Below are 25,867 nucleotides of genomic sequence, written 5' to 3' on the forward strand. Positions count from 1 at the left end.
GCTAACCTCCCCTCATTTCTTCTTTCTTTTCTCTCTCTTTTACCTCTCCTGATCATTATAATTAGCAAACCACGGCCCAGTTGTGTGGAGGGGGTCTGATAAATTATATGATTTGTCCATGAGACATGGGCCAGCACTTTAAACCAATGTGATTTGTGTATCTGCACATATTTAACACCACTAGCTGCACAGATTATATCCTAGGTAAATTTTTCCATTTGGCTTTTCTTTTCTGATAATTATTTATTTAATGAATTTAGTAAAAGAAGATCCAGACATGGATATTTAAGAAGACACCAATTCTTACTCCTCTAGATTAGGAAACCTGACAAATTAGTATTGTAATTACTGAAAGAATAGAAAGAAGATGTTTGAGAAAGAGAAGTTGGGCTCCTCCTTTGCCCTTCTTTCCCTACTTTTAATTATCTAAAATTTTCTTTCCTTTTCTCAGGTCAAAGAATTCCAGCAGAAACATATATACATCATTTCCAAGTCCACAATGAACCACAGAACCCATGGGTTTAAGTCTTCAACTTCCATCTGACCTCTTCACTGTGTCCAGCCTCATCATGTCTGCTACTTAGACTAATTCCTATAGGCAGAAGGCAGAGCTACGGACTAAGGAGCTCTCAAGCTTCCATTTTACAGATAAGGTGGGTGATTTGGAATGGACTTGGTAAGTAATTTTTCTAATTTCCATGCCCAGAAGGTGTCAGGATTTGGTAGCCCTGCCTGGTCCTGTAATTTCCATGATGCTTTTGATCAAAATATCCTAATGATGACAAGATACCTTAGGCCTCAGTCTACAAGAGACAAAAGAGAAATTAAAAAAAAAGAATGAAAAAATAACAAATCCAAATCAGATTTCTAACTTAGGATAACTCTTTGGAACACTAGGAATAAAGGGGGATGGAGCAGGCTTGACTGTCGCTCTAAACTGCACACATTGGCTCTGTCAGCACAGCATGGTTCTCTCTAAAAGCTGTAATACTGCCGTAAAATCTGCTAGGGTTACTACCTGCTCGGGTTCTAAAGTGGCCAACATCCTTCCTCCAGATCGAGCCATTTCTCCCTGCTGTTCAACGGTCGGGCCTGCAAGGACATTTGCAAACATCAGATCTTTGTCAGCTGTTTTCTCTACCACATGCATAGAAGGAATGCTTTTGTCTTGGTATGCTTGTTTCCCATATGGAGATCACTTTGAGCAAGAAAATGAAAGGAATATGCCATATTAACTTAGGCATAAACATAAGAATTTGTCTGCATTTCTGGGAACTACAGTACATTTTATGTCTGTTGGACTTCTCCATTTCACTTTGGCTTATATTTTTTAAACTTATTTACATTTCTAAATACAAATTACAAGGCAATTTTGTCTGCTGTGAACACTTGAGAGCACAGACCATACCTTTTGCACCTTTGTGGCTCTAGTACTTATTAGTACCTGGTACCTGGCCTAGCAAACGTTTCTTGAGAAAAATGGATGTTTACATTCTTTAGCCTAGTGATTTTGGAGAGAACAAGAGGCCTATCTAAGCAGGTTACACAGAATGTTACAAAAGCAAAGAAAACCCAACTTAGCAAATAGTGTTCAAAAACAATGCCACACTATGGATCTTTGTTCTTGGTGATGTCTTAATGCTTGTGAATTTGTTTGATTTTTTTAATTACTAAGCAGAACTATACACATAGACTATAAACGTCAATACCAAGATTTTCTCAAATCCTCAAATTTCTGGCTTCCACTCAAGTCCTTTAAATTTGTTCTTTTTCACCTTGCTAAATAGCAATGAACTTTCATTTGCCACTTTCCTATATATCTAGAAAGTATGAATACTGCATTTCAATTGACTGTACTATGTACAGTTTTAACGGGACACTTTTTCTGTAAACACAATTGCCTTTTCAGTTTAACTTATATGATGCACTGCTGATATGCTTTCTGATGTGTGTTTGATAAGGGTGATAAAAAATAAAGCTTAACAAAAAAAAAAAACCAGTGCCAGGAAAAAAAAAAAAAAAAAGGAATACTGTGTACTTTATAATACTAGCACATCAATCCCCTGATTCCAGTAAAAACTGAATCTTTAGTCCCATCTAGACTGTGGTATCACTAGCTATCACCAACAAGCCAGGGTGTCTTAGAAACACCTACTTACCTGCAGGCTTCACTTCTGAAAAGAAGGTACCAACTTTCTTCCCCTCCACAATGTCTGTGATGACATGCCCAGACACCTTTGGGTGGGTTCCATTGGCAATGACAACAGAAGTGCCACCTTGCAAAGCCCAGAGAGCCGCCTTCACCTAAACAGAGAGGTCAGATCCAAAGCTGAGATTCAGACCTCTGCAGGTTCTACTAACTCACATTTCAAACCCTTAAAAAGATAAATACAATTTGATATTAAACATTTTAAATACATGCAGGAATGTTTTTAATAACTCAGAAGCTCTGAAGACATGCTTATACCATGCTACTCTTCCAGGTTCATGCATTGCCTAAAGATGAAACAATCTTTCCTTTGTTCTCAGCATATTTCAGCACCACATCTCTAGTACTGGGGACTCATAACTTCTATGATTGACTTATTGTGCCTCAACCTAGAAATAGCTCAGCATCAGCCAGCTGTTTGACTGGAATCTGATTCTGAATCTCTTTAGCTTTTTTAAAATGGGGCACTGGGGAACTCTTCTGAGTCTGTCCACTTATTTCCTTTTGTGCTGGCTGGCCCTCTCTTTCTGGACTGAAAAGTTGTCCTACTCTCTGCCGTGGCTTCTTGTAATGTTGTAACTTAAGGATATAACTTCTTGGGACATTTAGTGGGAGAGAATTTTAAAAAGATTTCTTCAAGGAACATTTGAGCCAATAACATTAGAGGATTTACAAATTATGAAAAATATGCAGGCCCTATCTTCAAGGAGCTGACAATATGAACACACTGTTAATATAAATATCAATACGAAGAAGACATATGAAGACATAACTAAATACAAGGACACACCTCTCACTAAACTTGTATTTGGATATGTACATATTTAAATGTAAACGCTTAGAGTATGTGAACCATTTACCCCTAAACAATTAGAAAAGTGAGAGGGATAAAATATTGTTTTGGCTTTATAATTGTATAAGCAATTTAAAGTTAAGGCACCTGATTCTTACCTTGGCTTCCATGCCACCCATCCCCACTCTAGACTTGGTTCCAAATGTCACAGACTGTTGATCTCCAGGATAAAATATATCAATGAGTTTTGCATCATCTGACCCTGGGGGGCTGTCAAATAGGCCTAAAAGGAAGACAATAGTCAGTAATATTGTTCTAATGGAAGTAAGCACACCCCGGGACAGACCTCCCTGGGCTTCTGCCAGCAATTCTGTACTTTCCTCATCTAATTGAATGCTAACAAAATTCTAACCAGAGAAAGAGAACTAAGGACTAATGGAGCCCTACAACATTAACTAATAAATGAATGTTTCCCAGTATCACAGCATGGCCATATCCTTAGAACAAATGTTATTATCCTGTCAACAGTCTACTGGATTACTAACAAAGAACAGTGTTTACTACAGAAATATTACATCAGTCACATACAGTTTAATGTGACTACTTCCCAGGAGGATGAAATGTAAAGCAAATACTCATTAACTCTCATAGTACCCTTTGAAATATATACTAATTTAGACTCCCATTTTATGGGTGAGGGAAGTAAGGGCTACACTCTGCTATTATGAAGGTCAGGCTAAGTCAGCAGAAGAGCTCTTGGCATTTTGGATTTATTGTCATAAATCATGTTTCCCTATTATAACTGACTGACATAAAACAGAGTGAGTGAAATTAATATGCATACAATCTATATTAAAAACCCCCTTAATTACATTTTTAAAAAAAGTAGGAGCCTTAGAGGGGGAAAGGATGAGGAGGAGAGCCACTGGAGAAAATGGAGTCATTTTAAGATGTAATAGAGGATACAGGCAGGGAGAAATTCCCCATGGTTGGGGAATGGTAAAGGATATTTTGGGCAGTGATATCTGGCACTCAGTTTTAATTTATTGCTTGTCCTGTGCTATATACACCCCTTTCCCTCCATTATTCCAAATCTTTAATACAACCCTGTTATATAAAACCTCTCTGGAGGGGTGAGGAAATCAGGGTAATGAGGATATCATCATCCAGTACAGAATGAAGCAGTGCAAATCATGAGCAGCAATTATAAGGGAAAGAAAAACAACCTTTCACAATCTCTGTGTACCACTCTGAGTACCTTACAGCTCTCCTAGGATTAGGGTTAGGTTCTTCCCAGAAGCTACAATACTATGAGATCATAAACTTGACATTTGAGGTTATAGTTTCACACCACAGTATAGGGTAGGTTGGACAGTTTGAATCCAAACCTTTCTAAGAGACATCAAAGAGTTCCTAGTATTCTGAAATTCTGCTCATTTTCTTTTTATCTCTTATGGCAGACTCTCAAATCCAAAAAGAGCATATTTAAAATTCTGATATTATTTTAGAAATCAACAGTCAGTGGGTAACTAATTAAAATATCACAGTAAGAGGGCAAACATGCCAGTGACCAATTTGCTGTTTGAAGCTGCATTAAAAACAATTTATTGGAGCATAGTTCAAATAGGGCTTTACAAGTTGATCTCTCAGATTCACATCCTTTACCTTTCCAAGCAGTGTAAGAGATAGGAAAGACTGTGTATTTAAAAACTGGACAGATTTAGATTTGAAACTGGATTCTGCCAAGTACTAGCTATATGTCTTTGTATATACCATTAACTGATTTGAACTTAATTTCTTCATGTGTGCAAAAGGGCTAATCTAACTACTTTTTTTTGAAGAGTTGCCATAAGGACTGAATAAATTCACACTTATAAAGCATGTAGCATACACTTATAAAGCATGGGAGAAATCAAATAAAAGTCAGTTGATTAACTAAATTGCCTTCTTCTCCAGCGTGGCTCATGCTTACCCTACTTTAGCTATCTCTATCTTGAGACTTCAAATTAAAGTGTATAAACATGGTACCAAGACTTCTTCCATGTAAAGATATTGACATATAGATATGACAGCTCTGATTTTCCACAAGGGCAAAATAAAGATCAATTCATCCACGTTTTCCCCTGCCTCCACTAGGCAGCCCATTGCCTTTACCTTACAGTGCTGGAGTGTAAAACGCAGAATGAATCTTGTGATGTTAACCTGCCTGGGGCCTGAACTAGGAACTAAGTCAGGTTTTCCTGGTCTCCTAGGAATGCAAAAGGGAACTTTTGGGAGCCTGGTAGTTTGCCTATTTTGGGCACATTTACCATATTCTTTATGGCAGGACTGTGAAACAGGAATAGCTTAAGAAAGTGAGAAGAGTGAATAGAGAATCAAACTGGAGTTAAGAGGGGCTTTTCCCTAAGGAAGGAAAAAACAGAGAGGAATACAAAGAATAATATATTAGGTCATGATGGCTATACAGACTGGATTTTCTGTAGTGGCATCAATTTAAAATAATCTGTCCTATGATTTTCATTAAAATTTGAGTTATCAAAACCATGAGATATCATTTCACACCCACTAGACAGCTATAAAATAAGCAGATAATAACAAGTATTGACAAGAATGTAGAGAAACTAGGACCCTCATATACTGCCACGAGGAATATACAATGGTGCAGCCACTTTAAAAAACCATCTTGGAATTCCCAAAAATGTTAAAAATAAAGTTACCATGTGACCCAGACATCCTACTCGTAGGTGAAATAAAAACATATGTATATAGAAAATCTTGTACACAAATGTTCACAGCAGCATCATTCATAATAGTCAAAAAGTGGAAACAACCCAAATGTCCATCAATTGAATGAATGGATAAAGTAAATGCATATCTGTACAATGAACTATTATTTGGCAATAAAAAGGAACAAAGTACTGATACATGCTACAACATGGATGAATCCTGAAAACACCTTAAATTAAAGACAGCTACAAAAGACCACCTATTTTATGACTCCATTCATATGAAATGTCTAGAATAGGTGAATCCATAGAGTAGGAAAGTGGACTGGTGATTGTCAGGGGAAGAGCACATTGGGAGACATGGTTCAGTGTTTCTTGTTGGGGTGATGAAATTGTTCTAAAATTGACTGTCATGAGGGCTGCAGCACTCTGTGAATAAACTAAAATTCATTTAATTGTAAACAGTGAATTATATGATATGTGAATTATATCTCAGTAAAGCTGTTTTTTTTTTTAAAAAAAAAAAAAAAGAAAAAACACAACTGAGAGTGTCTGGAAGGACAATATTTCAGCCATCTAACTATATCTCCTAGACTAACCCACCCTCTGAGTCATTAAAAACCCTTTGTCAGCCTTATGTCTCAGAAATAATGGCTCATAGTAAAAAAAGGTGAGAAGGACCCAAACAAGGAGAGAAATTCATGTGCTAACACATAGAGCATTTAAAACAAATGCTGTATAAAAGAAAAAGGCAAACTTCGTACCTTCTACATCTGAAAGAACAATCAAGAGGTCAGTTTTCATTTCCACAGCCAGCCGGGCAGCCAGGCTATCATTATCTTTAACACTAATGACCTGGAATGCAGGTAAAAAGTCGTAATGAGTAAAATACTCATTAAAAAAGAAATCACAGAAGCACTCAGGTAGACTCTGGCAAGCAAAGCCAATGACACTGAATATGCAGATGGCAGCTCTTTTAGGCTTCTTCTACCTGCAAAACAAAATGCCTACTGGCAACCCTTTCTCTAAACATACACATTTTCTATCCACTGAAATACACAAGCCATGCTCACAGTACCATCTTATATCACTATAGCACCGCACCCTATTGAACGTACCCCTCAACTTCAGAAGAGCTTACGTAGCCACTGCTCTATGATTCCAGCTTCTCTCCTGATTGCTCTAGCTTGCTTATGCCAAACTTCTGGTGTTAGCACATGCAGCATAGCGTGGTATTAGTGTCTCGGACATGCTCAAACCTTAGGAATACTTTACCCACATTTACCCCCTGGAGATCACTATTGGGCTCAGCTGGGGGGACAACAGCATCATTTGTGTTGACAATGGGGACAATGTTCATTCGGAGGAGTTCATGAAGTGTCCCATTGAGGTTCCGGCGCTTCTGCTCATCGTGGAAATCCAGATTGGTCACCAAAATCTAAACAGATTAAGTAGACCGAAAACACAGGTGGGGTAAAAATGATGAACTTGCCAGGAATAGCACAGAAAAGATGATAAGAGTGGAGGGGGGGGTCAACTTTGAGGCTTCCGGGACCCCACACAGATTGGAAAGGATGCTTATCCAAATCTTTTAGAGAATGAAAAAAAATTTAGAATCTCTTAATTATGATTTATTAATAAATAAATTTAAAAATTTATTTAAAGATGCTTAAGACTTCTTGCAAAAATACTTTAATCATCAGAAAGCTACCAAATCTCATCCATTTGCAAAATTAAGAAAATTAATATATCTACTTTAGATATTGGGGGAATTAATGGCTGTCCATTAATTTCTAAACTATCTCTGAATCCCAGCATATGATTCAGGACCTGGCCATAGTAGGTATTTAAATATTTGGCAAGTTAGTGAAAAATGCTTTATCCCATTTGGGAGAGTATGTTAGACAAAATGCAACAGGGCTTGTCCCTGTTCTTGTTCTGAAGTAAAACACTATTGGAGTTAACAAGGACTGTGTCTGAGCATGCGTGATTAGTCTGAGCAGTTTATGGAAGTGAGTCTTTATTCAGGAGCTGAAAGAAGGGCTAGACATCATAGTTCAGAGGAAGGGACGAACATAAACTGCTCAAAGGTAGAATGGAGAGCTAGGTGTTAAGGGCAATAAATAGCTGGCCAATTAATTGAATCAAATAATTATGCAATGTCTAAGTAGACAGATAAATGGGGGTGGTAGCAAGAAACAAAATGGTAGTAAACCCTAAAGCTCATGAATACATGTTTTAATGATGTCTCTCTGGTGTTTAAGGAAAAGTGTTCTTGTTATGTAGGCCAGGCTGAAGTAGAAAAAAATTGAAGGCAGATGGTCAAGAAAAAGCGCATTGAAATAGTCAAAGCTTACTTAGGTTAAAGTCTAAACTAGGGTCTAGCTATGGTAACTAAGAAGAAAACAGCAATATTACCAAAGATTAAATAGTAGCCTTAATTATAGATAATAAATGGTGATGAAGGCAAAGTGGTAAGATAACTGCGGGAAGTAATTCAATTCACTTGTGCACTTGACAAAAAATTTGTGTACCTATGAGATGCCAGGCCCTGTACTAGCTGTTGGAGAATAAAAACGTTAATGCTTTGGGAGAAGATGGAAGGGGCACATTTTGTAGAAGATCATGAACTCCTTTTTAGACAAATTTAGTTCTATAGGAAACAGGACTAGATGAAGACTAAACCTAAACTAGTCACGATGGTGAAAGGTCAAACAATAAAAGTAACACATCTTTGTAGGAGAGGCAGACAGGAGTTCTAAAGGTCCACTGAAAATACCTGCTGCTAAAACATTAACAAGCAAAGGGATCTGACTGAAAAGGTAAGGGAATCCCCAAAGGGAAAAATATATGGTTGGAGGAGGGGAATCTGTTAAGATCCAAAACAGCTTCAATTTTATGAAGAAAAAAACCAAGCTATTTTACTTGTTTAAGTATAACCTGGCAAGCAACTTAGTATAGATTTCCAAAGTCACCAATAATGGTCTTCTACAGAGGATCATTACAGAAAACAAGGAACCATGGTCCAAAGCACAAAGGACAAAGTTTTCCTGTAGATAAAATCACCGGAGGGAGGTAAAGGCCAGCAAGAAAAGAGGCCTGTGGTGGGGGCAGAATTCTAATTTCTCATATCCACATCACTGGAAACAATGGTTGATGGGTACTGATTTTTAATGCTAGTATTAAGAAAGAAAGAAATAAGCTTAGTTCCTGGACCTATGTTTCCTCATCTGGCTTCAGGACTTTAAAAAACATTAAGGACTAAAACTATCATTGGACAGGGAAGAAAAGATAGCAGGTGAAAAAGAAGAGTGACAGAGATCTAGATTTCTATTGTCTTTACGCTGACACAAAAAAATCTAAGATTACAGAGTGGTCCCTGGCCACAAAGAGCAGGGTGAACAAGTCCATGGCTTTCTGTTTTACCCAATCACTCGAGGACATTCTCATATAATACCAAATATCACTATCACTGTGGATGGAGAAACAGAAGAAACAATAGGAAATAAATCAAAACCTGAAACAATGTATATGTAACAACATCACCTGTGTAAAATAACATCTGTAAATGGTAGGATCAGAGTAGCAAACTGTGGAGTTCAAAAAGAATAACTTAGAGAGTGAGATTTTCAGTTGTTTTGTGAAGAGACTGATATTTAGATGCTTAGTTTAGTTGTATAGTTTATTACAAATACAATTGAAAAAAAATTCAGGAAATTTAGGTAAAAAAATAATAATAATGCGGAATGAAGTTTTAACACTCAGGGGAACTGCTAATATTTTATTAAGTACCATGAGGACAGGAAGCTTGTCTGATTTGTTGACCACAGCATCCAATACCTACTACACTGCTTGGCACACTGTAGATGTTCAATAAATACTTGAATGAATGAAAAACAAGCCAACCACAGTGTACTCCTTTATCCCTTCAACCCTAATCAGATATCCATTATATGAGGCAAGCAGTCACAGGAGAAACAAGTCAGCTGAAGGTAGAAAAGTCAAAGACATCTAACTTTTATTTCTGCAGAAGTATCGGAATTTGTAGTGGTCCTAAGAGCTACTAGTAATAACAAGATCTAACACGAGAGTGTACTATGTACCAGACATTACAGTAAATGCTTTTCATATATTTTCTTCCAAAAATTCTCTGAGGAAGGTACAATTATTTTACCCATTTCTCAGATGAAAAAACTGATGCACAAAAAGACGACACTTAAAAGCTTTCTTCAGTTCTCCCAACTAGCAAGTAATGAAGCCAAGACAGTATTCCAGTAGTCTGGCTGTGGATTCTGCTCAGAATCCCTTTGTTTCACATGACATGACCTCACAGGTCCCCACACCCCCTTGCTAAGCCCAGCCTCTCACCTGGGCAGCACAGATGCTGTACTGGGTAAACATGGCCTCATACAAGGCCATCAGCCCACTCTGTCCAGCAGCTGCACAGGCTCGTGCCTCTAAAACGGGAATTGCCTGTAATATACCAATCAGACAAGGTATGGTTAGGGATGAGAAAGGAGGCCTGAGGGGCCCTTGTTATCAAGTATAGGGAAGCAGCACTCACCATTTCCTTCAGTTGGTTCTGCCCAGAGTGCAGGGCCTGTCGCACGCTCTGAGACAAAAGGATCTCATGGCGTAAGCGTTGCTTGCCAAAGGCTACGGCTCCACTGGTCACAAGCATCATCTCTCGCCCCTGATTCTGCAGCACTGACACCTGACATTGAGGGAAAGAAAGGCATAAGTCACTGTATCATCATTTTCCTCTCTTCACAAGAGACCAGGTAGGGCAGACTGACACTGGGCTGGCTCTGTAAGAATCATCCAGGTTGTTTGGTGAAAATATAGACTCCTACACTGTTTGGTAGGTGGCAGACAGAAATCAAATGTTTTTAATAAAGGGATTCTGGTGTGCAGTGGGGTTTGGGAGCCATAGGACTTGACAGTCTCTGTTGGAGTCTGGAATGTAGAAGGCCTGGTTGCTCCATGAAATGAAGTCCAGAACACAAGTCTGGAACTAGGAATTGGAATGTAAACTTTAGTATATAACTTCTCAGTTTCTAAAGTTCGTTCTGGGAGATGAGGCTGTTTCTGGGGTATGTCTGATCCCTATGCATCTCCTTTGCCTAGACTAGGGGCAGATGCTGACACTGTTTTGCTGTTTACCTGGAGCCAGTTGTGGTCACATGAAGGAAGCAAAGACTTAAGACATACAGAGAGTCAATATTCATAACCTGTTTATCTACTGGATACCTGAACCCTATTACCTGGCTCAGAAACTCAAACAGCTATGACAAACCATGATCTAAAAAAACAAAATACTTTTTACCACAGAAAACTTCATACTTCACAAAAGTGGTGAGAATAGTATTATAAGCCCCTATGTACCCATCACCCGCCCATCACTTCAATAGTTATCTATTCAATGGGCAACTTTTCAGTCTCCAATATCCCCTCTAAATCCACAGTATTGCTTTAAAGCAATTCCAGGCCCCATGTACATAATTTCACCCATAAATGTTATAGTAGGAACCTTTAAAAGACAGGGGATATATATGTATACATCCATAAACCATTATGTTCTTTAAAAATCCAATAATCCCTTAATATCAAATATCCGGCCAGTGTTCTCACTGGCCAGTGTCTTTTTTTTCAGACAGCTTGTTTTGAGATGCAAATAAAGCCCATATACCAGAATTAAATGAAATGTCTCTTAAGTTTCTCTCTCTCATTTTTTTACATGGGCAGGCACCGGGAATCGAACCCGGGTCCTCGGGCATGGCAGGCAAGCATTCTTACCTGCTGAGCCACCATGGCCCGCCCTCTCATTTTTTTTTAGGTATCCTATATGCCCAGGCACATTTCATTCTTTTTCCATGTGAATATCCCGTTATTGCAGCACCATTTGTTGAACTGTTCGTTTTTTATTTCTTGTTTTTCTTTGCCTGATTGCTTTTGGGAAGCACATGGGCCAGGAATCGAACCCAGGTCTCCCACATTCTACCCTTGCACCCCTCTTAAGTCTCTTTTAATCAACAAGTTGCTGCTCTATCATTTTGTTTCCTTTGCTTTTTTTTCTGTTAAGGAAATCAGGTTGCTTATTCTTTAGATTTCCCATCTGAATTTTGCTGATTGTTTCCCTATGGCATTACTTAACACTGTCCACTATATTTCCTGTAAACTAGTTTTAGATATAGAGGCTTGATTTTTTTTCCTGGCAAGAATTTTTTATGGGTGGTCTTGGACATACATAATACCTGATTGTCTTTCTTTTTGATGTTAGCAGCTATCGCTCAAAATCAATAGCTATTAATTCATTAGGGGGTGCAAAATGTTGATATTCAAATTCAATCATTCCTTCATTTATAGGCTAAAATACTTTCATGAAGGGAAATCTTTCTTCATCAACTACTGCCTACCCTGAAGTAGAGTTTATATATGAAAAGCAAGACAAATACTTGCTTCTTTCCCTTTATTTATCAGTTTTAAAAGTAATGAGTAGGGCGGGCCATGGTGGCTCAGCAGGCAGAGTTCTCTCACCTGCCATGTCGGAGACCCAGGTTCGATTCCCAGTGCGTGCCAAGGCAAAAAAACCAAAAAAACCAAAAAGAACAAAATAAAAAAAAAGAGTAGGTTCTCTAGTATCCTCCAAAGAAAACCAATGAGTTTTTAATCATTATAGACTCATGGATTTAAACATATTGCACATGGTCAAATTCACTTCAGTAATTTTATTTATTGACTTCAAATTATCTCATCTTTGGCCACTTTAAATTGGTTTCACAGCCTATGTGAATGATCTGGATAGCCTTGGACAAGATGACTGACTCTGCATGTTAGGCACCACCCAGATTTAGAGAGCTGTTCCATTAGGTCCACTGGCAGTCCTAGAAGGGGAGCTGTGACCATTTCCAGGTTCTCTCCATTGTTTTCATTAGGTTTCTCCTCTGCTCAAATCTTCAACCTGCTTTTGAGACACAACCCCAGCTCCTCTACTTGGCCTTAGAGCCATGCCTAAATGGAATGAGTCACTTAATTTCCCACTCTCCCTGATGAGACCATCATCACTGCTTTCAAGCCTACCTCCTCCCTGACCCACCAGCCTGTTGTGCTCATTTCTGTCTTTGCCCATCTGGAATTCACTCTCACAGTCTCTTTGTCCCTTCCTCAGAACCACTGGGTTGCATAACTTCAGGAAGTACCATTCATATGTGCACTTAGAAGCATGAAACACTTTCTCTCAGCATAAATCCTACCAATTGTCAAGACCCAGTTTGGTCCCCAGCTCTATTAGGAAACCCCAAGAATAACTACACTCTCATTTACTTTTCCATCTCTGAACCGGTCAGTCACTATCATTTGGGTCCACTCATTTGGACAATTACTACCTTGAACAATCACCTACTTGTTTAGGGAGTCCCAGTTCTGTCTCCCCAAGGGCAGAGACAAAGTTGGAGTTCTTTTTACTGCTCCTTGATCTTTTTTTATTCTTGGCCTGCCACCTGTCTTTGTAAATAAAGTTTTTTTGGAATACAGCCATGCTCATTCCTTTATGTATTGTCTACGGCTGCTTTCATGCTACAACAGAAGAGTTGAGTCATTAAGAAAGGGACATTATGGCCTTTAAAGCTTAAAATATTTTCTACTAAAATATTTACTATTTGGCCCTTTACAGGAAAAGTCTGATGATTCCTGTTCTTTGTTAAGATAAAGGCAGTGGGATTTATGATGTGATGTTTAAAGTCCGAAACTCCCCTGCTGATCCCAAAGGTCAGTTTCCTTATTGGTAGTTTGCAGTCACCCTGGTTTGACTACATAAAGTCCCTACTGGGACTTCTGCTTTGAGCTTCCTGGAGCTAAGATTCCTTGTACAGATTTTGGTGGCTTTATCTGGAGATAGAGCATGGTTCATGTGCAAATAAAGACCATGGGAAGCTTGTGCACAGGATGTATTTTGGATCCCAATGCTTGCTTCAACTCTCTTAATTCACTGTATCCTGTTCCTTTAAATAAAAGCCTTACATGAGTATGCTCTGTGGAGCCTGGTGAGTCCTTTCAAATATCCAAATTTAGGAAATCTTTGCAATAGCACCTCTTATTTATTTGAGGATTATTGGGCAATTACATATTTTAAAAAGCCCACCAAAATAGAAAAAAAAAAGGACTTAATATTGACATCAAGATGCTCAACCCTAGCTACATATTAGAGTTACCTGGGAACTTTAAAAACACTTCTGAACAGATCCCATCCCAGAGATAAGTATTAAATGATCTGATGTGAAGCTCAGCTGTCTCCAGGCTCCTTGGATGATTCTAATGTGCAGTCAGGATTAAGACTCATTGACATATGGATCTCCTTATCACTAAGAAGGCTGAGGAATGAACTGCAAGCAATCAACTCTTCTTGACATTGCCCTTCCTTGCCTTGGGACCAATGGGAAAGGGTTGTCTCCAGATTGGTTTAAATCTATCACATTCAAATCAAGATTATTTTTACAAGCTTTATAAGGCTTAACCAACAAGCTAAAAACTCTATTTGTTTTAGTTCAACAGAATTTCCCATCTTGGCAGTTACCTGCTCGACAATAGATGCCAGGCGTCCCAATGCCAGGCCACATTCATCTCCTCGAGTCACCACAGCACTTCCAAGTTTCACCACAATTCTCTTAGCATGTTTCAGCTCACTGCGGTGGGCAAAAGATTTGCCATGTGCACGGCTGAGGGGTACAGTGATAAAGGGGATATTGCTCCAAGAACGAACATGTCTGATGGCTGAAGGTTGGATATAATCTGTAGTCCCCAAACAAAATGAAATACAAGAAAAAAAGTGAAATACACAATATGGCTTCTCAATAAAAATGTCCATATACAATATCAACTAGTTTAGTCACCAAAAACAGCTTTAGTATTACTAACTGAGTAAAAACAATATATCAGAAGTTATATACACCTAGCATGTTCTTATTATAATATTGTGTGAGAGTTTATATTCAATATACAGATTGCAGACACATTCAAACACTACTGGTTAGAGTATAAACCAAACAGTCTTTCCTGAAGATACGTTAGCAAAATATATCAAAAGCCTTAAAAATGCTCACATTTTTTGACACAGAAATTCCATATTCAGAAATTTATGAAATTCCATGTTCAGAGAAAGATTAATTAGCACTTTTAGAATTTTAATAACATATAAAAATGCTCATGATTTTGCAGTTTCACACACATGTCTAAATGCATAAAACCTGAAGAGGATAAATCAAAATATCAGTATTTCATCTCTTGATGGGATTATGGAGTTTTTTTTATTGCTTTCTTTATTCTTTCTTACATTTCCAAATTTATATAGTAAAATGCATTGCTTTCGTGATCACAAAAATACGTGTGCTTTTAAATAAGTCACACCACTATAAAAAAGAGAGTCTGACTAGCAAAGACAGTGAAGAACAAAGTTATTGTATGGATAATAAAATAATTATGACTAAACCACCTATAATTTTTTTCCCTGACATGGCAGCATGGATTCAGATGCTTAGAACAATAATAAAATAAACTAGAAATCTTTCTGAAGGGAACGAAACGCTGAATTCAGATAGTTTCCTTCTATCCCTTCAGACATGTAACTCTAAGCACTCTTTCCTCAGTTATTTTTCTTGTGACACTCTACAAGATTTCTAAGGAGGCAAAAAATAATATTCTTGAGTAAAAGGCTGAGAAGTTACTTGAATAAAGCTCAAAATAAGCCAGTAAAAGGTACATGTCAGGCAGCTCCTCAATTCTCATGGGCCGAACTCCTCCTGCCCACCAACTACCCATTCACCTTCTCTTATAAATTTACAAATCCCCGAGGTTTACCCAGGCACACTGCCACCAGTCAAAAGACTAATTTTCTCAGCTTTCCTGCTCAACTAGGTGTGGTCATGTGACTAAGTTCTGGGTATAAAAGATATATGTGAAAACATTATGTGGGACTTCTACGAATTTTCCTTACAAAGAAAAGAAGTGCTTCCTTCTTCTCTTCATCCATTCTGCTGCTTGGAACATGCATAGCTAGAGCTCAAACAGCCTATTCTGATTACAAAAAAATATGTTAAGAACTACAAAATAACGAGAAAGCAGAAGCCTGGTTTCCTGAGATTTCACACAGCTACTATGGAAGGCCTGGATTGCCTACCTTCTTTTAGGACTGCCAAGTTTCTTTCAGGAGAAACAGAAATGCATTTCTATATTATTTGGGCCATTATTATTTCGAATTTTCCGTTACATGTACCTAAGCTAATTGTCACTAATACAGAAGGAGAATGAGTGCACAAATTAGGTGAGAAGGGAGATGAAAAACTGGCTATAATGTCAGGGGATGATGGGTTGTCTTTTAACAAATGGACCTTCACTTGGTGGAGCTCCTTAATCTCAATAAGCAAGACAGATGGATAACCTAGGTCTCAACAGGACCAACAAATAGGTACTTTTTCAAAAACAGCTACTTATGTGTCATTAACAGCAATTAATAAATAATAAATAATTTGAATGAATTTTAAAAAAATCACCCCAAACTACCTCTAGCCCATTTTATAACTGCACTATTACAGAGTAACTACCTCCATTCGAATCAATTATCATACACTTTTGCACTACAGATACATTTTTCAGAATATCTCCAGACCCACTGGAAAATGTCTTCATCCCTGGACCACTAAGTCCTTCCCTAACTAAATTCAAGCTTCTAATCTTAATCTCTACACTATAACAATGGTGGGCAAGACAGATATAATCTTTCTCATAGACTGAAGGATCACTGGGTTCTGCTCCCTCCCTGCCTTCTTCACACAAAAACCTTAGAAAAAATATTTTTAATGTAGAGGCAAAGATTCCTTTCTTCTCTATCTTTAATAACCACTTAAAAAGTGATTATGTTTCAGGTTAGTAGGATCCCAGAAAGATGTTACGGTCTTTTTTGATAGACTTGCGTCCAGTTCCTGGCACAAAGATGCCCAATAAGAGCAAATCTGCATCATGTGGGATACAGCTAAGGTTTTGACACCCTTGCTTAATGTTCTGGTGAACAGTCTCTTCCTCCTGGGAGAGTCCTAGAGATTAAAGAACTGATATGAAGGGTACAGAGTTGTTGGTGCTGTGTTTCACGGAGAGCCACCTTTTAAAATTAGCTTTACTGATATAGGTACCTTGGTTAGTCTTGGGAGAGATTATCCTAAACAACGTCTACATCTAAGCCTAAATTTAAAAGCTAAATACATAATAGCTCTGATCTAGATGACCTGACAGAGAGAGGGATAGCAGAGGGAGAGACTTACTCCCCTAGTGTTTGGACCTGGAATCATCAGTGGCTGTACCCAAGTATCACATATCTCTTTGACAGCTGTCAGAGAGAGGCTTGCTGGCCATTTTTCTCTCCTGTCCTATTCTGATAAGCATGATTGGGGCAGCCTGGGAGGGCACTTCAGGGGCACAAATAGTGGCCAGCACATCAGTCCAGGTGATCAAATGACATAAACCAATCAGAATCCAGCAGGCCAGGTTAGCATGAATGAGACTTCTGACCCACAGTCTGTATCAGCAGACAACAGTTAACATGGCTCAGTGCCAGACAGACAAGGGTCATTCTGGCAATTGGGTCACAGCAGTGGATCAGGGCTGGCAAGGTTCAAGTAGAGGTCACAAGTATTAACAAGATTTAAAGCAGATAAAAATTTAGGTCAAGTGGGTTCTAGCACCAAGGAGAGTTCCATGGGATCCAAGTTTTTCTGGTTTCCTTATGAATAATGCCTTTTACCCTCTCACACTGACCCTACTTTTCTTGAAGAACTTTTTATGTTTACAGTATATCACACTTTTCAGATTCCATACTGGGAATGAGAAAACCTTGACTACTTAGGAAAAATTCAAGCCTTCTGGATGAGTAATCTTTTCCCTTCTTCAAAGAAACCATTAAGCTCTAATTACCAAAGAAAAGATGTCTCTTCCTAGTAGGTTCAAGTGAACACTGGTGTGTGTGTTTGCGTACATGTGTAGTGGGGTTAGGAGAAGGGTTTTATGTACTCCTCAAGAGTGCCAGGGATCATAGTGCCAGGGATCATACTCTAAGGGAGGAGAGGCCCTTTATCTTTTTACCACCAGCGCCCTCACGCTCAGGAAAAAAGTTATCTTTCAGGTCCAAATGACAAGGGACCCTGATGTGATTTCCATCTCTTTTCCTGGTCTTCTACATCCTATGTTTATCTCCCTATCTTTCTCATTTTGCCTTTCTTATTTATTTTCTGCTTATCATGGTAAGTGAATACAAGGCTCTGGGTTCTAGAACAATCTGAATATAAAATCTAAAAATGTAGGGACACAATAAAAAAGCACCTCCTTCTGTGAACAAGGTTAATAAGAATAAATAATACTATCAACAATAAAAATATTGAAGTGAATCCTTTTATACATGAGGAGCCATGCTAATAAAGGTTTGTAACCCTTATACAGAGGCAGAGCGGTATAAGACAAGTGTAGGCTCTGGAACCAGATGGTCCAGGTTGGCATCTCAACTCCTCAGTTTATTTGCTGTTTCTTTACTTAAGCTTACCTTTCATAAGGCTGTTGTACGGGATGAAATGAGTTAATGCATGAACAGTGCTTGGCACAAAGTAAACATTCAATAAATATTGCTTGTATTGTAAAAAAAAGTGTTATATTCCCATTATCATCCTAATTCTCACAACAGCTTCAAGAGTTAGGGATTATTATGAGGTAGTTATTATTATTCCACATTTTACAAATAAAATAATTGGAGCCTAGTGAAGTTGAATAACTTGCCAACATTATCAGACAGCAAAAACAGCAAAATATTTTGCAGCTTTTCCCATCAAGAGGTGGAATCTATTTTCCCACCCCTAGAATTTGACTTGGCTCTGTGACTTGCTTTGACAGATACAGTGTAGCAGAAGCAAACTATAAATTCTGAGCTTAGGCCTCAAGAGGCCTTGTAGCTTTCTTGCATGCTACTCTAGGAAACTTTGCATCATGTAAAGAAACTAAGGACATTTACTTATGACAGTAAACTGGGGGATGAGAGACCATGTGGAACAGAAATAATCCACTAACCCAGCAGGGACCACTACCCCTATCCCCCAAAACCAGTCCTGAGTCTGTGAGAGTTCAAACAGGTACAGAACCATTGTGCAGCTGTACAGAGTCCACAATGCCAACCTAAAGAATTGTGACCTAAATAGATAGTTGTTTTATATTACTATGTTACTTAGCCAGTAAGTAGAGGAACTAGTTTTTAAACCCAGGGAGCCTGGCTCCAGACCCTGAACTTTTAATCCTTACAATTTATTTCTTCTTTGCACAAGGAGAAAAGGGAAGTTTTCTTGCAGTTCCGGAAATAGATTACTGATAGGATTTAAACCATCAAGAATATAGTCAACTTAAAATATTATAAGCAGTGCTTTAAACAAACTATACTAGAGCACTGGGCAGCCACAGGCAAAAAAAACTAAAGCTCACCACATTATACAAAAATTAACTCAAATGGATCATGGACTAAAATGTACAATGTAAAACTTTAACTCTCAGAAAAAACAGAGAAAAGATCTTCAGGATCAAGGGCTATGCAAAGGGTTCTTAGACTGGACATGCTTAAAGTACAATCCATAAAAGCAAAAACTGTTAAATTGGACCTCATCAAAATTAAAAACTTTGCTTTGCTGAAGACCCTGTTAAGAGGGTAAAACAACAAGCTACAAACTAGGAATAAATATTTGCAAATCACATACCCATCAGATGATTATTATCTAGAAGGCATAAAGAACTCTTAAAACTCAATAGCAAAAAAAATTCAATTACATATCAGCAAAAAATTTTAAAAAACAAAAAAAATAAAAAAACATGAACAGACATTACACTGAAAAGGATATGAAAATAGCAAAAAAAACACATGAACATCATTAGCCACTAGGGAAAAGCGATGAAGTATTGCCACACACCTATCAGAATAGCTAAAATTTTAAAAGATGACATCACCAAATGCTGAGAAGTACTGATACAGTGCTGGTGGGAAGGTAAAATGGTTTAGGCGCTCTATAAAACAGTTTGGAAGTTTCTTATAAAATCAAACAATGAACTATCGTAAACACAACCCAGCTACTGCACTCTTAAGCAGGTATCCTGGAGAAATGAAAACTTAACCTTCATTCAGAAACCTGTACATGAATGTTCACAGCAGCCTTATTCAAAATAACACAAAAATGGAAACAACCCAGATGCTTTTCAATGGGTGAATGGTTACACTGTGGCATATCCATGCCATTAACTATTACTCAGGAATAAAAAGGAATTAACTATTTGACATATGTAACAACTTGAATTTTTTCAGAGAATTATGCTGAATGGAAGAAAAAAAACAAAACACAACAATCCTGAACAGTTACATACTACATGATCACATTTATATAACATTCGTGAAATGACAAAACTAAAAAAATGGAGAACAGATTAGTGGTCGCCAGAGGTTAGGATGGGGGGAGTGTAGGTGTGGCAATAAAAGGGAAACTTGAAGGATCCTTCTAGTGATGGAAATGTTCTGTATTTTTCTTGATTCTATCAATGCCAGTATACTGGTTTTGATATTTTCTCTATATTATTTCTCATAACTGCAAGTGAATTTTTAATTATCTCAAAATAAAAAGTTTAATTACAAAATAATGAACAAAATAGCCTGTAAAAATTTTTTTGAAGCATTCTTGCCGGCTGAGCCACCATGGCCTGCTTTTTTTTTTTTCTTTATTAAGACATATGTATTTTTTTTATTAATTAAAGAAAAAAAAGAAATTAACACATTTAGAAATCATTCCATTCTACATATGCAATCAGTAATTCTTAACATCATCACATAGATGCATGATCATCATTTCTTAGTACATTTGCATCGATTTAGGAAAAGAACTAGCAAAACAACAGAAAAAGATGTAGAATGTTAATATAGAGAAAAAAATAAAAATAATAATAGTAAAAAAAAGAAAAGGAAAAAGAAAAAAAAGACAAACAAACAAACAAACAAAAAAATAATAGGGGGAAGAAATGTTAAAATAAGTTTAGTAGACTGAAATGCTAGCAAGGGGTAAGGAGTATGGTATGTATGAATTTTTTTGTTTTCTTTGATTTCTTTTCCTGAATTGATGCAAATGTTCTAAGAAATGATCATGATGATAAATATACAACTACGTGATAAAAAAAGAATGTTCATATTGTATGTTGATTGGTTTTATTAATAAAAATTAAAAAAAAATTTTTTTGAAGGAATGAATATAAGTAACATTTTATTTAGAAACACAAACACTTGGAAGTTTTACCAATAACCTGCCTTCTTGCTAATCATCTTTGTCTAGTTCCACCAAACTATAGTTTTTGTCTGCTTTAAAATGCTGAAACACATTTCAACTACCAAACTTCCCTATTCTTCAAAATTTCCTACGGTACATACGAGATCTGGAGACAGCTGTGTTCTGGACCCAGGGCAGCACACGTTGGTTGAAGGGCTGGAACCCAGAGCGGTAAACTTGACTCAGCATACTGAGGTGTTATCACTGATCAAAAGTACCTGCAAAATGTGTTTTAAAAAATTAATAATAAAAGAATGAGACAATTCACTTTCTTTTCCTTCATTTCTGCATACTCTCAAGTAAAAATCTGACTGTCCTGCTCCAAACTCTTGTTTTACAGCTTCACTTCCAATTACAGAAAACACAGAGGGCTCCCTCTAGTCCAGGTCCTAATCCTAGTATTTCTCTTCCAAGGACCTCCTTAGTTTTTATGTATGCAATGATTTAGGACTAGGAATATTTTGAGTGACAAGGTTTTTCTTTTTTTTTACAGTACAATGTTTAATACTGTTCTAGTTTGTTAGTTGCCGGAATGCAATATACCACAAATGGAATGGCTTTTTAAAAAGGGGAATTTAATAAGTTGCTAGTTTACAGTTCTAAGGCTGAGAAAATGTCCCAATTAAAACAAGTCTATAGAAATGCCCAATCTAAGGCATCCATCCAGGGAAAGAGACCTTGGTTCAAGGAGGCCGATGAAGTTCAGGGTTTCTCTCTCAAGGGAGAAGGGCACATGGCCAACATGGCAGCATCTGCTGGCTTTCTCATGGCTCTACAAAAAGGGGCTCTCTCCAAAATGTTTTCCTTTTTTAAAGGATTCCAGCAAGCAATTCCACCTTCACTGGGTGGAGACACACCTCCATGGAAATCATCCAATCAAAAGTTACCACCCACAATTGGTGGATCACATCTTCATGGAAACAATCAAAATGCTCCCACCCAGCAATAATGAGTGAAGATCAAAGGGCATGGCTTTTCTGGGGTCCACCACAGATTCAGACCAGCAAACATACTGATGCTAAATCTTCCCTACAATTCCTATGTCATTAGGGGTCTACTACAGATCAACAACAGATCCAACATCCAGTAAGCAGCCATCTATGCCTTCTGACCAGCAGAACCCTGTAATCCACAGGGTTCCGAAAGTTTGATCTTTGCCAGCCACAAGAAGAGGGAGGAAAGGCCAGAGGCTGCTGCTATGGCTTTCTTTCTCCTTCTCCTGAGGAATCTAAAGCTTACTCATGTGCCCTGGGAGGGAGGGATGGGGTGGCAATGCCTCCAAATGGTTGGTCATTTGAAAAGCTGTGGGCACTTCAGGTAGAAGATGAATAAGCACCTGAAAAGATGATGGTTATGGGCATTTCCCCCTTTCTGGTCAAACTTGAGGCTTTAGATATATTAGAGTTCGTTTTACCAAATAAGTAGGGGACTCCTTCCTACATATGCACAGGATAAGCCAATCATTATTGCAGATCTTATGCTACTGGGCCATTTCTGTTTTCACAAGATAAGAAAAAATACTGTGCCTTCTTTACTTGTGGGCCTCCTTTTAACTTTTGTTCTGCAGATTGGTGGATATAGTCCAACTCTCTTGAATGTGCTTCAAAACACCAGTTTTTAGCCCCACAGTGAAAAGAAACAAATAGTGGTATGTATTCCTCTATAATTTATACTGCACTAAGGGAAAGAGACAAGAGATTGGCAGGATACATCTCTTGTAAAAGACATGGTATCCAATGCATAATAAAAAGCATTAACTGCTATCTTTGCTGATTTCAATGTTTGCAACAGTCTGCAGGGTCCCAAGGAAAAAAATTTATTTAACACTGACGCATGATATGAACCAGTGGTCTATGTTTGCTGCTCACATAAATTCCTTCAATAACTGTTGCTAAACAACAGTTATTGAATTCTTCAAAACACCTACAGAAAAGCCAAAAATAGTAAAATAATCAAATAGTGACAAAAAAATTTGTAGTTTTATTCCTTTCATGAAATCTTCCCCATCAACCCTAGCCTTCAAAGTTAGATATAAACCTACAGGATAGCTTTTAACCAGTTCACATGTCACTGCTGCTTTTCCCCAACTGGATTATAAACTTGCCACGACAGCATGCTACATGGGAAACACTGTCTTCAGAGTTATACAGACTTGGCTTTGAGCTCTGCATCTGCAAGCCGTATGCCTTGAGGCATGTTAATCTTTCTAAGCCTGTATCCTAATTTGTAAATAGGGAATATAGCAATATGGATGTCATGGATTACTGTGAGAAATGAGATAATGCATGTGAAGTGCCTGGGCATAAGAGATGCTCAATAACTCTTACTGTCTTTTGACAGCCTCTTTTCATTTTGTTCAGAACTTGGTAGAGGCATTACAAATTCAATAAATACTCACTGATGGATAGAATCACAAGTTATACTGATTGTGTAACCCTCTTTTATTTAAGAGTCATTGAAAACTCAGAATATTTGTCATTAGTTAGGGAGTTAAGACTGACCTAGAAACCAGGGCTCTTGGCTTCTCCTCTACCACACTGCCTCTGATTGATCCCGAGAGGTGAAGTACATTTCCTCATTGCAACGGATGGTTCATCCTGCCAGAGTGCCCTCAAAAAGCAGACAGCTGATTCCATTGAGCAAAGGGTGTGTATATGTCTAGACTCAATGTCACCAACTGAAAAAAATTTCCATGTTTTGACTCTGAGCATTTCTCAACTACCTCTTTACACGTTTCAAACAGAGAACACTTATCTAACTGATGTGGACAGAGAACTGAACTTCAGTCTCAGCAGACTTCACCCAGAGTTTCATGCTTGGGATAAGGCTCACCACTGAGTAAAGACAAAAGGCCTGATGATAAATCTCACTACCTCAGAGATGAGGGGGCAATGACCGGGATAGGGGAGGCCTGTGTGAGCCCTGATATGCCAGGATCGCAGTATCAATATTTCTAAATATATAAAGATCTGTTTTGTGTCCTAGCTATGTTCTATCCTGGAGAATGTTCCATGAGAGAAGAATGTATATCCTGGTGTGCTGGGGTGTAAAGACCTATAGATGTTAGTTAGGTCTAATTCATTTATCAAGTTGCTTATCTTTATTTACTTATTGATCTTCTGTTTGGATGGTCTATTTATAGAGGAGAGTGGTGTTCTGAAGTCTCCTACTATTATTGTCAAAACATCTATCACTCCCTTCGGTTTTGTCAATGTCAGTCTCATGTACTTTGAAGTTCCTTGAGCTTCAAATTTTATTGGGAGCATTAACATTTATGATTTTATTTCTTCTTGGTGAACTGTCCCTTCTATTAATATATTGCAATGACACTATATATCATTGTTTCTTACGATTTCTTTACATTAAAGTCTACTTTGTCTGAGATAAGTATAGCTACTACTGCTTTCTTATGGTTACAACTTGCATGGAACATCTTTTTCCATCCTTCCCCTGCTGCTGCATTGAGGGAGAGGAAAGGAAAGAGATGGTTGTGATGAGAGGATAACGAATGCTTAGGGAGGCCGCGGGAAACTGAATAGACACCTGAAAGTCTCCGTGTGACCAGTCACAAACTCAAGTATAATGGCACCACCAATGCGGGTGCACTGAAAAGTAGTTCCGGATTCCCAGATTGAGAAGAAGCCCTCAGCATCTCCAAGATTAAACCTGGGCCAATTCTTCCATTTGGGTGTAGCCACGGTGGTGAGGGAGATAGGGTGCCGAAGGCCCCGGGGCCTCCTCGGCCCAGCATATGGAACTGCGTCGGGGCCCTGCAGCGCCCTCTGGGTGGCCCAGCCCAGCCTCCATCCCCAGGCCCGCCCCAGGCCCGCTCGCTGGCCCCGAACCCCGAAATGCCCGGCACCTGCCCGGGCCGCGCCCCCGCAACCTCCTCCACCCCACACGGTTGCCCGGGCCCCGGTGCGCACGCCCCTCCAAAGCTGCCCCTCCAGAGACGTGAGGACCGCAGCTCACGTACCTGCCTCGCCGCCGCTGCCACCGCCGCCTTCGCTCCTGGCCCTGGGACCACGATCTACTGGCCGCGCCGCCCTTCCTTCTCTTCACGCGGGCCGATTCGCACTGCCGGCTTACCCTTCTTTTTCTTCAGTCCACGTCCCCGAAGATGGACGTTACGTCAGCGGCGCTGGAGTAAATCCGGACCGCGGGGCCTCCGTTGTTGACGTAGGGCGAGGGGCGGGCTGAGAGTTGCGCGGCGGCAACGGCGTAGGCGCCTTTCGAGAATAGGGTCCGCGCTCCACGTGGCGAGCTCCGCCCGTCGCCCGCGGGGGTAGGCGCTGCGGAGGCGGTGCTCGAGTTCTCCCGGTTGAAGGTCCACATCCAAGGAGGAGGGAACCAAGGGAGGAGGGAGCGACATAGAGTCACCTCATCAGGCTTTCCAGAAAGATGGGAAAGGTTCGCGATACCCTTAGCTCGTGATGGTGTGTTTGTCCTTGCTGATCGTCTGTATCCCGGGAACAGCTCGGAAATAGGTGACCGATTCCCATACATTTACGGAGCCCCTGCTCAGGCCAAAGTTATGCTGTTTAAATGGGGGAAATTTGGGTACAGCGATCAAATTATTTGCTGTGGCGGCTTCCTCAAGGGTTCCAGCCCAACTTTGGTTCAGCAAAGGCAATGGTATGAGTATCGCACTGCATTTTTAAATCACTGTATTTAATATCTGATCATTGGAACTATTCCAAAGGTGAACGCAGACCCATCCTTAAAATCAGAGCACTGATTTTCTCTCTCTATTTTCCTCCAA

At 38.9% G+C, this 25,867-nt stretch overlaps 1 protein-coding gene across 2 annotated transcripts in view; it reads right to left on the reverse strand.

Annotated features, from left to right (window-relative positions):
* The window catches only part of ALDH18A1 (aldehyde dehydrogenase 18 family member A1), a 42,072-nt gene extending 16,782 nt beyond the window's left edge, over positions 1 to 25,290 (reverse strand). The window contains exons 1-10 of one of the 2 annotated variants that reach the window (XM_077125556.1): positions 25,082 to 25,290; positions 21,207 to 21,323; positions 14,301 to 14,515; positions 10,293 to 10,442; positions 10,097 to 10,201; positions 7,014 to 7,166; positions 6,493 to 6,583; positions 3,161 to 3,285; positions 2,160 to 2,304; positions 1,019 to 1,092 (exon numbers count right to left, since the gene is read on the reverse strand). In XM_077125556.1, coding sequence (XP_076981671.1) covers positions 1,019 to 1,092; positions 2,160 to 2,304; positions 3,161 to 3,285; positions 6,493 to 6,583; positions 7,014 to 7,166; positions 10,097 to 10,201; positions 10,293 to 10,442; positions 14,301 to 14,515; positions 21,207 to 21,294 — 1,146 coding nt within the window. In that variant the 5' untranslated portion in view covers positions 21,295 to 21,323; positions 25,082 to 25,290. Of the gene's footprint in view, positions 1 to 1,018; positions 1,093 to 2,159; positions 2,305 to 3,160; positions 3,286 to 6,492; positions 6,584 to 7,007; positions 7,167 to 10,096; positions 10,202 to 10,292; positions 10,443 to 14,300; positions 14,516 to 21,206; positions 21,324 to 25,081 lie in introns of both variants that reach the window. The other variant, XM_077125555.1, reaches the window with a different exon arrangement.
* Between the last annotated feature and the right edge of the window lie 577 nt (positions 25,291 to 25,867).

This window comes from Tamandua tetradactyla, chromosome 13, assembly GCF_023851605.1.
Source record: "Tamandua tetradactyla isolate mTamTet1 chromosome 13, mTamTet1.pri, whole genome shotgun sequence".
Classification (NCBI taxonomy): Eukaryota; Metazoa; Chordata; class Mammalia; order Pilosa; family Myrmecophagidae; genus Tamandua; species Tamandua tetradactyla.